This window comes from Pyxicephalus adspersus, chromosome 12, assembly GCF_032062135.1.
Source record: "Pyxicephalus adspersus chromosome 12, UCB_Pads_2.0, whole genome shotgun sequence".
Lineage (NCBI taxonomy): Eukaryota > Metazoa > Chordata > Amphibia > Anura > Pyxicephalidae > Pyxicephalus > Pyxicephalus adspersus.
Genome location: NC_092869.1, coordinates 24112713 through 24125055, shown reverse-complemented (window position 1 = coordinate 24125055; position 12343 = coordinate 24112713). Strand labels below are relative to the sequence as shown.

The 12343-nt window shown below is 40.6% G+C and overlaps 1 protein-coding gene across 1 annotated transcript in view; it reads left to right on the top strand.

Moving 5' to 3' along the window:
• Positions 1-559: 559 nt before the first annotated feature.
• RALGAPA1 (Ral GTPase activating protein catalytic subunit alpha 1) overlaps positions 560-12343 on the top strand; it is a 110919-nt gene continuing 99135 nt past the window's right edge. Inside the window, exon 1 of the mRNA XM_072427635.1 lies at positions 560-848. Within this exon, the coding sequence (XP_072283736.1) occupies positions 743-848 (106 nt within the window). The 5' untranslated portion in view covers positions 560-742. The remainder of the gene's footprint in view (positions 849-12343) is intronic.

The window sequence follows — 12343 nt, the reverse complement described above, 5'->3', positions numbered from 1 at the left end:
GAAGATGCCAGGGTCCTCTATATATTAAGGAGAGGTAAGTTTAATTAGATAATTGCAAACAGGCAGATAGGTTTGTTTTTTATTGCAGAAGAGACATTGCCTGTCCTTTCTACAATATGGACCCTGCCTGGTTACAATTGTTTTACTTTTAGTTTTAATTCCATTTTAAAATAACACATGTATTCTATTGATATGGGCTCTTTTAAGCCCATATGAACTTTCAAAGGTGTTCAATTTATTCAGAAAGCAACTACAGGTTGAAATGAATCCCTTCTTGCTCTAGTGAAGCAGCAGTCTCTCTGCAGTGGTCCAACACACCATCTTCCGAGTCAGACCTGCCTCTCTTACATCAGGAGTTATATTTGGTGATCACCTTTTTAATGTTTGATCTTAGCTGTAATTACACTGTAACATTTGATTATAAATGATCAGACTGATGTAAAATGTAATTAATGGGAGGCATAGAACAGCCATGGTATTCCTTATTGTGACACTAGGTGGGAGTGCTGAGCGGTGGATGGCTCGGCGATCGATTGCTTTGTTATCCTGGAGACAGAAGGGGGCGGCCATGTTGGATGTATCGGTGTAACCTGCTTCTGTCAGAGCGGGGAGACCCGCAGCCCTCCCGTCACATCCCAGGGACCGGGCACTCCTCCTCCCGGGTAAAGCTGTCTATCTACCAGGCGGGGAGAACCCCCGGGACCGAGCCGGCGCCGCCCTGCTCCCATCTCTCTCCTCCGGGATGTTCTCTAAAAAAACTCACGGCGATGTGAAGAAATCAAGCCAGAAAGTGCTGGACCCCAAGAAGGACGTGCTGACCCGGCTCAAACACCTGCGGATCGTCATCGGTGAGCAGGCTGTGCGGGGCCGGGGGTGTGATGGGGAGGGGGCCCCGGGGTGATGCTGGGATGAAGGGTGTGGGCGAGGCTGCGGTGCCCCCTGCTGGACGATGTAGGGATAGGAAGAGATGGGATAGAATGGGGGTGCAGGGTGAGATCTGGGGGTGCAAGATGTATTTTAGGGTGATAGGATGAAGGTATTGTATGTGCACTGGGGTGATAGAATGTGGAGACTGGATGAGATCTGGGGGTGACTGGAGGGGGTGCAAAATCTGGGGGTGACAACACAAAGACACAGAGAGAGATCTGACTGCAAGAAGGCATGGGGTGAAATCTCGGGGTGACAGGATGGAGGCACGGGTTGGGATATGGGGGTGACAGGATAAGAAGACAGGGTCAGATCTGGGGGTGACAGCAGGAAGGCATGGAGTGAGATCTGGGGGTGATGGCAGGGAGGCACGGGGTGAGATCTGGGGGTGACAGGGTGAGATAAGGGGGTGACAGGGTCAAGGCACGGGGTGAGATCCGGGGGGTGACGCCAGGAAGGCACAGGGTGAGATCTGGCGGTGACAGGATGAAGGCACGGGGGAAATTTCTGGGGGAGAGTTATAAAAGTTTAAGAAGTAGATCTGCCCTGCGGTGTCCATGTATCCCTGGATGAGAGCCTGTATTCTAAAAGATTATAAAACACCAATTATTATGTTCCAAAATATTGATCCGCTAATAATAAACATGTCACCCAAGTTCAATGATAAATCACTTACAGATCTGTACAGGATTGGGCGTCACAAATACATCCAGAAGTGTGACTGATTATCACCACTCATGTTCCTGATAAATATTGTAGCTCTCCTTATAAAATATTCTCCCGACCGACATGTAAGAAGTATTATGGGAACAGAGTTTTCTGTTTTTTGTCTTTTATGAGATTTGAGCTTTGTATCTGTATTTGTGTAAGGATAATTGTACTTTATATAAACTTTTGTTGTCCTACCTGCCTAACCCCCCAAATTAGGTATTATTTATTAAAGCTCCCCAAGGCTGGAGAGAATACACTATCATCAGTGAAGCTGGGTGATCCAGCAAACCTGGAATGGATTTCTTCAAAGTCATTTGTTTTATGTTTCTGATGTTTATTCCCTATTGCTGAATGCCCTTTGCTTGTTCTTGATGTTTGATTTGAAAATTATGAATATTTACCTAATATGCTATTAAGTAAATGTATCGCTAAGTAGATTTTGTTTTCATATATTTTTTGTTTTGTTTGGTGTGAAATGAACCAAAATAGTTTTTGATGGTTTTTGTATTTGTGTTCTGTTTACCTTTATATATAGAAAACATGAACATTTACTGAAAAGAGTTAGAAGAAATGACCTGGTTGTTATTGCCAGCTGGTAAATTCTTCACCATGGACTTGTTATTTGGCTCATCAAAGTGAAGAATCGGTGGCTCCCTCCAGGACCACTTCATACCTTCATGTGGAACTCTGTGGTGTGACTCTAGACTTAAGAAGGGGTTGCAAGGGATAAAAATAATATACATTACAGTGTCCAACCCAGAATTGTTTTTTAGGCTGGGTGGGAAGAAACTGTAGGTGGGTGGCAGCTTCTGTATTGTGACCCAACTCCTCATAAACCATCCAAAAACACCTGGCTGGTTACTGAAAAATGCCGGGTGGTGCACCCAGCTTGAAGGGGAGAACAATGATGTTCGGGGTTCTTTTATTTACTACATCAGTCACTTAAGCTGTGCTTGTGGGAAATTTTGGAATTCAGATCAGTATTTAGTTTTCTTTGTCATCCTTTTTGTTGGAGATGCCTGAAGGGCATGGATGAGAAACAAGATATGGTAAAGTAGAAAGGTGTTCGGTTTATTGATTTGTTAATGCAGATTAGATCAGGTGCAGGAATGTAAAAGTAAGATCTGACATTGGTGGGATTTGAAGGACAATGACAAGTTTGATTAAATATGCTTTAGTAAATTGCTTATATATACTGCTGCTCTGTGGTCTGTAGAACAATATTGCTGCTTTGTGGGGCATGCAAGTAGCATTTTTAGCCTACAAATCCCTTAGTGCTTGTGGTTTGGTTGTTGGACTCGCCTTGATTTCTACCCAAGGGAAGATGAATCCCCAACCCTTACACCTAACCTTCATCTTTATTTGGCTGTGATATTCTGAAGAAGGGGGTCATCGGAGGCTCTGCTGTTTTACATTGGAAGGACTGTGGTGGGGTTTAGTATGAGGATGATCTCAGACTTAGTCTTTTAGTAGAGAAGTCTTTGTGTACTGTTTGAGCTTAGATTGCAAGACTCAGATTCTTGGTTTGAATAAATGCTAAAAGAATTCTGGGTACTGCCATAGCCGAATCCTTCCTGCTCTTTTCTGGATTTAATCAGATCCAAAGCAGTTCTGCATAACAGGAAAGTCAGTAATTCTTATCTGCATGCTTGTTGTGACTCAAGGTTTTAAGATAGTTGGTGGTATTGGTGGTGGGCTGTGGTCATTCATATATCACCTGCACAATATGGCGATCAGCGTTAGGCTTATGTTAGGTTATGTTTACATTAGGGAATTGACAGTACAGATTACAGATTAATGTGAGGAGAATGTAGTTCTTTCTTCACCTAAATACAAGATTTCTTGAATCTGGAAAGGAAATCTGGAGACATAAAACTGTTTTTGTGTTTTAGGGACTGGTGTGTAATACAGTTTGCAGGTTATACCTGCTGGAATTGTATGAATCTGGGTGTTTTGCATTATAAGTAGATATCAGGGAAACTTGCAGATTCTGCAACTTTCTGCACCGGATTCCACTTGCATTCTTCACAAGAATGTGTATGGTAATGACAATATATAACAGAGAATCAAACATTCCCTCACACATTCTCTGGTGGGAATCTTCTTGGTCCATATGTTTCAAAGGTAGTAATTGATTGCCACTAGTGAATGTTGAGGGAATGTCTGATTCCCTGTTTAATAAATAAACTTTGTGTGATCCACATGGCATTGGCTGCTTTAACCCGTCTGTGACCAGACGATATTGAAGAAAAGATTCAGGGATAAAATGTGAATGAGATACTTTCACAGATGCAGCCCGCTAGTCATTCTGTAGAAAATCTCCCCATGTGGATGGCTGGTTGACATCTGGACACGTCACTATTGGAGTAATAATACAGACTGTAAGGATTGAAGAATCAATAGAAAGTTAGCAGCATTTTACACAAAGGTTCATAAACCCTTGAAATCCAACCTGTACTTTGCTCACATGCTCAGCCACACAATCTTCTCCAATTGATAAAAAACCTTGAAAAAGGGAAAAAAGAAGATCTATGTTAGCTCAAAAGCTGTCATAGTTAGAACTTTCCAGAGACTGAGGATGGGCTCCCTGTGAAATATTGGTTATCTCCCCAGCCCGTTTTTAGCCAGGTGCATCCCTGGCACTTTTCAGTGACCACCTGGCTGTTTTTGGGTGGTTACTGAAAAGTTCGGTCACAATACAGGGGCCACCACCCATCTACAACTTCTTCCCACTCAGCTTAAAAAATTTCTGTGATGAACACTGTTTATTGTATAATATACACCACAGAGTCCCTTTCTCTGATAGCACCCAACCAGCCAGCAATTTGTTTGCTACCTTATCTTTGTTGAAGTTGGCTGACGTTTCATGTCGGCTTTAATAGCCTTTTACGTTGATGAGGTATGTCAGTAAAAATAAGATGACCTAACCACCCACACAAACCATTGAATTGTACCCAGAGTTGTTATGACAAGCACAACAATACAAAGTGCTATTATTCTAAATTGCTTTGAACATCTAATCCTGAATAGCCAGCTGTAAAACAAGCATGCCTTTGTCTTTTTCTAATGAGTCCCATCATAATTAGGTTTTTAGGAAGCGCAGAAATATACCAAAGAACCTTCTGATTGTGTGAAGCAGCCTTTTTTAATGTTCATCGGGGAGACTCGGAGTTTAAGAAAATGTTACGGTAAAGACTGCTGTTAGTAAGATGCCGAGGATTTTGTGAATCTGCAAAAGCAAATACATTCTCGGCTCATCTGGGAGTTGTAATCCCATTATTGTGTTAGATCTGGCTTCTTCTATGCGTTGGATGTGTTTGGATCACATTCAGCTGGAGCCTATTAGGACTTTCCACCTATTAACATGAACTATTCATGATAATGGTCTTACAGAGATGGATAAGTGGAGCATTGAAAGGGCTGAAATCCCTACCTTTAGCTGAAGAAAATACATTGATTGCCATCCTGCTAACCCAGGGCTGTCAAACTCTGGCCCGCAACGTAGTTTTTTTTTGGTCCCCAAAGGAATCCTAAATATGAATTGCAGCTGCCTGCCTCTGCATTGACATAGCGGCGCTACTAAAATTCCCAGCATCACTCTCTGCCTATGTGTGGCACTGCATTGGTCTGTTTTATAGACGCAGGGAATTGTAGTAGCGGTGCTATTTCAGTGAAAAGGGAGTTCTAGCCACTCATAAAATTAAGCCCCGCATTGGACTGTTTTCCTGACGCAGGGAAATGTAAAAGCGGTGCTTTTTCAGTTTCAAGTTTGGCCCTCGACTTTGTCTTAAGTTTTTAATTTTGGCCCACTGTGTATTTGAGTTTCACACCTGAACTCTAATCTTGGCTCGTGCTTGGAGATCACATGACTTAATGCCTACATATTTAGTCATGTGACTGGCACTGAAGAGAACTAGCAAACCAAATAAAGTGATATCTGTGTGTATGGGGAGGAGGAAGATAGAGGTTACAAACAGGACTACCACTACCATTCACACTTTCAGCACTGCCCACAGCAGTTTGGTACAAACAGACAATATTAGTAGGGCGATGGAACTCCTAGGATTCATTTGTTCCAGTCTAGTCCTGATTGCTTTCTTCAAACACCTTATATATATATAAAAAAAGGAAACTTTCCCAAGGGAATTGTTAAGTCTAATGTTGGTCACTTTTGGTAGATAAAACATATATAAAGTATATAACCAACAAATTCGATATATGTGCCAACCCCTAAATAATCATATACAGAGAAAATAGGATAAACCAATGAGATCTTTTTAGACTCCTAAAGGATTTTCAACATCAGCAATGTTTCTTAAAAACCATGGACCGTAAGATATTAGATTAGACGAACATCCTGGATACAGGTATATAAATCCTCTAAAGAGGGAGGCAAGGTGGACTTCCATCTGGTCAGAATCAGGGTGCGAGCTCCCACCAGTATATGGGCAATCAGTTTACTAGTAAGTTTGGGGGACCCGTTAAGGGTAGCCCCAATAGATGGGTAAGCAGATCCAGGAGTGTCCCAATTTTAAAAGAATTATGAATCACGTCATAATTGCAGAAGAGAATACTCAAAACATGTAGGTATCAATAGGTACCAACTTCTGATAGAAGCCATTGTAGGCAAAAGATCTCTAGAGATTTATTACAATATATCAGTAGTGAGGATAGTACTCAACGCGTTTCACAGCAGAAGACGGGGCTGCTTCTTCAGGAGGTTAAAACATACATGTGTGAGTAATTGAAAGGGATCAAGAAGCAAGAAAAATGACTCAATCCCATACAAGTGCCATAAGGTAATATTTGGCACAGTGCACAGGTAGGTATAAGTATCCCCTGATAGATGGTTATCAAGGCATTAGGTGGCCTATAAGTCACTCAATGAGTGAAAGAATCCACATTGTGCACAATATTTATATAGCGCCATCATATTATGCAGTGCTGTACAAAGTCCATAGTCATGTCACTATCTATCCCTCAAAGGGGCTCACAATCTAATGTCCCTACCATAGTCATATGTCATTAATACAGTCTAAGGTTAACTTTTGGGGGGAAGCCAATTAACCTAACTGCATGGTTTTGAAACGTGGGAGAAAACCGGAGGAAACCCACGCAAACCCGGGGAGAACCTGCAAACTCCATGCAGATAATGTCCTGGCCGAGATTCAAACCTGGGACCAATGGCTATCCTCTAAACCACCGTGCTGAAAATGTGCATTTTGGATGTTTTCAGGAGTGTACATGCTCTTAAAAGTTTCTATTTTTACTGATATCTACATCGATATAAACATCTGCACAAGAATTATAGGACATACAACATTTGTTATTCTCTGGGTTCTGTGTTTTCAGAATTAGAAGTATGTTTCTCCATGCAGATAGTGTCCTGGCCGAGATTCAAACCGGAGACCTAGTGCTGCAAAGGCCGGAGTGCTAACCACTGAGCCAACGTGCTTTATGCTTCAACTCTATGGTAGGAAGAAGTTGTGCATGTTGACATTCTGCAGTTCAATCAATACTCCTTAAAATGTAACATAATTCATATTTAGTCCCTACGACCTGTTTTGACATGCACTTTGATGTCTATTCCTTACAGACGTCATCAGAAGAACCAGGCCCTTCATGATGACTGCTGGAACCAGTCATGTCGGTATATAGTCAGCAGGCATTTTAAAGGGAACCGGTGCTGGGGTGTTATGTAGATTATTGTTGCTGACTATCCATAGATCATCCTGATCCCCAAGGTGCCAGCATTTTCACATGAAGAGATTAGCAAGGAAATTATACTTTCCTAATAAAAATTTCCTTTAAAGAGCATCTGCCTATAGTGGTGAATGTAAAGCCAAAACTCTCATACTGTGGATTCCCTCACTAAAAAGAGAGGCGGATCTCCCCTAAAAACTGCACAGAGGGGTCCAACCTTCCTTTATCCTAAGTAAGGTTTTGCTTATAGAGACACTTGAGTTCTTTGTTCCTAATCCACGTTAGCTGTTGAGGATTGGTGTGTGGCGGGATTGAAATCTTAACCTAGACATCTATGTTCCTATCCCCCACCAATATCATTTTTACTGGTTTGACATATTGGGGATATTTGCTGACCTTATCCTGTAGTATATGTAGTCACCTTGTTGTTTCATGGCTGTGCTCAGTATTCCGTGTCCCTGATGACTTTTCACGTCTCTAGTTTGGCCCCGGTCCTAGCTCTCACTAAGAAACAATTAGCACACAAAGGGAAACATGCTGTCGTGATCTGCTCCATCTTTATTCTGCATTACACGTCAGTAAATATTTATAATGGAGAATGGAACAAGTTTCCTACAGACAGGATAGAGGCATTTCCCAGAGCCAGGCTATATTTGTGTGGTTTGACAGCAACCTGTACATCGTTGCCGCAGTCATTGGGTTCTTCCCTGCTACATTAATCTAATCAGATCTTGTTGGCAGCATTATTTCCTGTTCCTTCTTCAAGACTGCATACCGTGCTTTCTGCCTGTAATAATATTTATGTATGATTAGCTGCTATGAATACTGACCATGGATTTGGGGTTGTTAGCTCTGTATTCCAATCCTAATTATAGTTGTGTTATTGAAATATCCTTCATGCACAGCATTGGTCTTTTTTCTGTTTTCAAGTCTTTCTGGAAGTGAAAGAAAGCTCTGGCTTCGGTACTCGCCTCCTGTCCACCGCTGCCACTTATATTGCTTTCCACCACACGAAGTCCTGGCTGATTGGCACCCAATGATTTAGAAAAATACATGGAAAAAATAGCCAGTCACAAATACAGATAACTGAAGTGATGTGCACATTTTACCTTTTTCCATTTCTTGTTGGTATGTTAAAATTATGGTTGGCCATGCTTTTCAGTACGGAAACCCAGGAGGGGTGGACCATAATGTTTACATGTACAGGTCTGGATGTGGGTGTAACTTCAGCTGTTTTTTACCAACAGATTGCTTAGACATCCAACTTAAAGCGGCATGCTCAGTTAAGCAAAATATAACGCCTTGGCAGCGATTGTAGGTGGGTGGCAGCCCCTGTATGGTGACCCAACTCTTTAGTAACCACCCAAAAACAGCAGGGTGGTTACTGAAAAGTGCCAGGTGGTACCCCCAGCTAAAAGGGCCTGGGGAGAACGCTGGCAATGTATAAATACTGTACAGTAATATTTTAATAATTAAAGTGGGACTTTAGTTCCACTTTAAGGTGACCTCTGACCAGCACTTATTTTCTCAGAAAACATTTTGGTTTAATTTCATGGATTCTTGGGGAAGATTGATGGTTTTACATTACACCAGGTAGAACATGTTGTCTTTACCTGCACACTATGCACACACTGCAAAAAAGTAACCTCTGCTGTAAGATGAGGCTAAGATCCAAGATTACATTCCAAGTCTCTCCTAAATTCTCTGTTTATGAAGCCACAATCCTCAGTAGAAACTCAGTACTCTGTCTAGGTTGGATAAGAATCTCCAATTTTTAAATAAGCAATAATTTGTAGGACTATACAGTTCAGTTTTAATGAAAAGGTGATCCATCACCATACAGATCTTACAAGGAAGACTCCGTGGAGCAGGAAAAGGTAATTGGAGGATGAAGGAGAATATTGGAGATCCTAAAGTATCCAGTAAGAGTCCACTAAAACGACTGAATACTTATCTGCCCTGCTCTTCTGTGGTCTGTAGGTGCACCTAGAAAGCATTTAACTGGTTTAAATTTAATTTTTAATTTGTAAAAGTAAATTGCATAGCTAATAAGCCATTATTTCCTACAATATACTGAGTTTCTGTTCAATTACAACAGCACAAATTTAATGCATTGCAGCCTACCTGTTCCTTGATATGCTGGCTGCATTCTTTTTTCCTTTTCCCATCTGATCCTCTATATAATGTCATTCTTGTCTCACTGTTCTTATTATTGAACAGTATTTATATAGCACCAACATATTACGCAGTGCTGTGCAATAAATCCCCCAGTAACAACTCTCTCCTTGTACTTTGTCTATCGAGAAGCAGTGTTGTCGCTCTAGAACAGGACGAATCTTAATATTAAAGAATACCTCCCCCAATAAACCTTTGTCTACACAAAGGTTTAAGGTCTTCTCCATCATGACTAATATAACTTTCTAGGGTTTTAGTTTACATCAATTACAAGCTCTATGTATATATGTGTGTGTATATATATATATATATATATATTTAAATATGCTGAAATTTGTACAAGCCCATTCACCCCTGCATGGTTATGTGTTACACTGCACTTTACACACATTGTACCATTAATCTCTGTAAAATAGATTTGATGAATACTAGCAAACATTTTAGCTAGCAGGATTTTCTTAAAATAGACATCATGCTATACAACACATAGATGTTAATTGTGCCTAGGGGATTTTTTTCCCCTGTTGCAGTGTCTGTGTTTTGGAAAGATACCAAACATCACATAAAGGGTAAGGAAGTCTGTAACATTGTATTGTATGATATAGTTTCCTTCTATGCATTTCTGTGGTTTGTGGTTCATTATTTTTTATAATTATTTAATATATTATAATTTATGATTTGTGTTTCAAACTTTATCATACAAGGGAGTTATTCCTAACAATTACAGACCTGCAATATTAAACCAGACAATAATAAATCAGACCGCCAGGGAGGGTAATACAAAAAAGTACTTTAGATATTAGATATTGCAGCTTGGCATTGCATACTATCATTAAATTTATACTTTTTTGTGTGTTCTGTCTTTCCACTGTTTTGTCTATTAAAGTGTAACTAAACCTGCTATACTCATCTGTCTCTGTTCCATCACAGGGCACTTCCGTCTTTTTCCTTCTGCTCTTCCTGAAGTCATAGGCCATCTAAACTTGCCAGGCCGAGATAGCGTAATATTTATTCCCAGCATGTGCAGGGGAAGCCGAAATTGTTGAGTATTCAGGCAGGGAGGAGGGATTATTGAAGAAGGGACATCACCTCTTCCTTTCTGAAATAATGACTGGCCTGATTGTGTTTTTTTTAAAGTGGAACTTTAGTTTCACGTTAAATAAACCAATCCCCTAAATTCACCCTTACCTGTTCCTGGTTCTTGTAGATTTTCACTTTGTTGCACACACATGCTCCTTGTTAAAAGTAGCTCCATCAGACCACACGTGTGCAATAAAAGCCACATAATAAAAGGCGGTCATGGTTAGATCTAGTGGTGGACAGGCTTTTCTATGAATAAATGGGATTCTTCTGTACATTTATGGTTCTTAGCAGGTTATAGATCCACAAGGAGCAGGAACATGCAAGTATAAGATCTGGGGAAAAGGGGAATATTTATTGGGCACGTATAATAAAAGCAAAGGTATACTTCTTGAGAGATTAAAAAATGGATAAGAATTTTGCCTCTCCTGATACAGATGATGACATTATTTTTTTAATTCTTCCTAATTATTGGGAAACAACAGAACTGTTAGGTAGCCGGAAACCATACGACTTGGTCTCAGGCAGCAATTTTGTTTTTTTATAAATTACTTTTTACTTACTTACTATATGATAATAACGTATAATTATTGGTGAGGATTGTGCAGAAACCTTTTTTATATCTTCCTTCATTTTACAGAATATAGATTTATTGGGTAACAATATTCTGAATTTCAAGCTGTACCACCTTACATTTTATGGTTATGATTGTTGCACATTAGGAATACTGAGGAACGTTCCAGGATCTCGCCAACATTCAGACACAGAACCAAGGAGAATACAGGCTGAAACCTGCAGTTTGGAATTTCTCGCTGATTCATGCAGATAACATTGCTGGAGCTGATGAAGTTTCACAATATCAGTTGTAGCTCTGTGTGAGCAGAATAACATTCCGCTGTCAGATGTATACAAAATCCATGAAGCTGCCGACCCATACAGCTGGAATATTGCCAGATTAGATTCCATATCTTCTATAGGAATATTTGGAGAATCTTCCCTCCGTTTTACATAGTTTAAAAGGAGTAAAGTTCTAAAGTTCTGTAAAGTTTTAATGTCTTGTATATGCAGAAATGTAGGCTCAGTAAGGCTAGGTACACACGTACAATGGTTCTCATCCTATAATTGGCTCAGGGCTAATCGGACAAGAATCTGGCGTGTATACAGTGCTCGCCCTCTATCGTTCGAACAACCGTCCTGGCGAATCCATGGAAGACGAACGATAGTAATGCAAGTGAAGGGGAGAGAGCGCTGCAGGGTGGCGCTCCATCACTCTCCCCTCTCCATAGAGCATAACGGTTCTGTATGTACAGGACCCGTTCATGCAATCATTGCAAAGGATCGTGAAAGATCCTTTCCAACAACCATTATTGCATGTGTGTACACAGCCTTAGTACTCTTGATGCCCACTGAGCCTTTGCCAAAGCAAAAGAAAATTTTAACTTCTCACTGGTGTCTTCCTGAATTAACTTGGATCTCAAATCCGTCCCCCAAGCACAGCATTGGTTAAATGCTTAATTTACTAAAGGTTTAAAATGTAGAGATACCTACTTTATTACTCTCTCCCTAGCATTATTTAAAATAATGTTGAAGAGGCCATAACCAGCAAAGAAGGCTGACTTTATGGGCCCAGTCATTTTGGTGTCAAAAGCCTGTAGGGACAAAAAATAAGGTATTTCACCTAGATTGTATTGGCAGTATATAATCTTGAGGGCTTGGGAAAATGGTGGTTGGGGATTGGTAAAAGGGT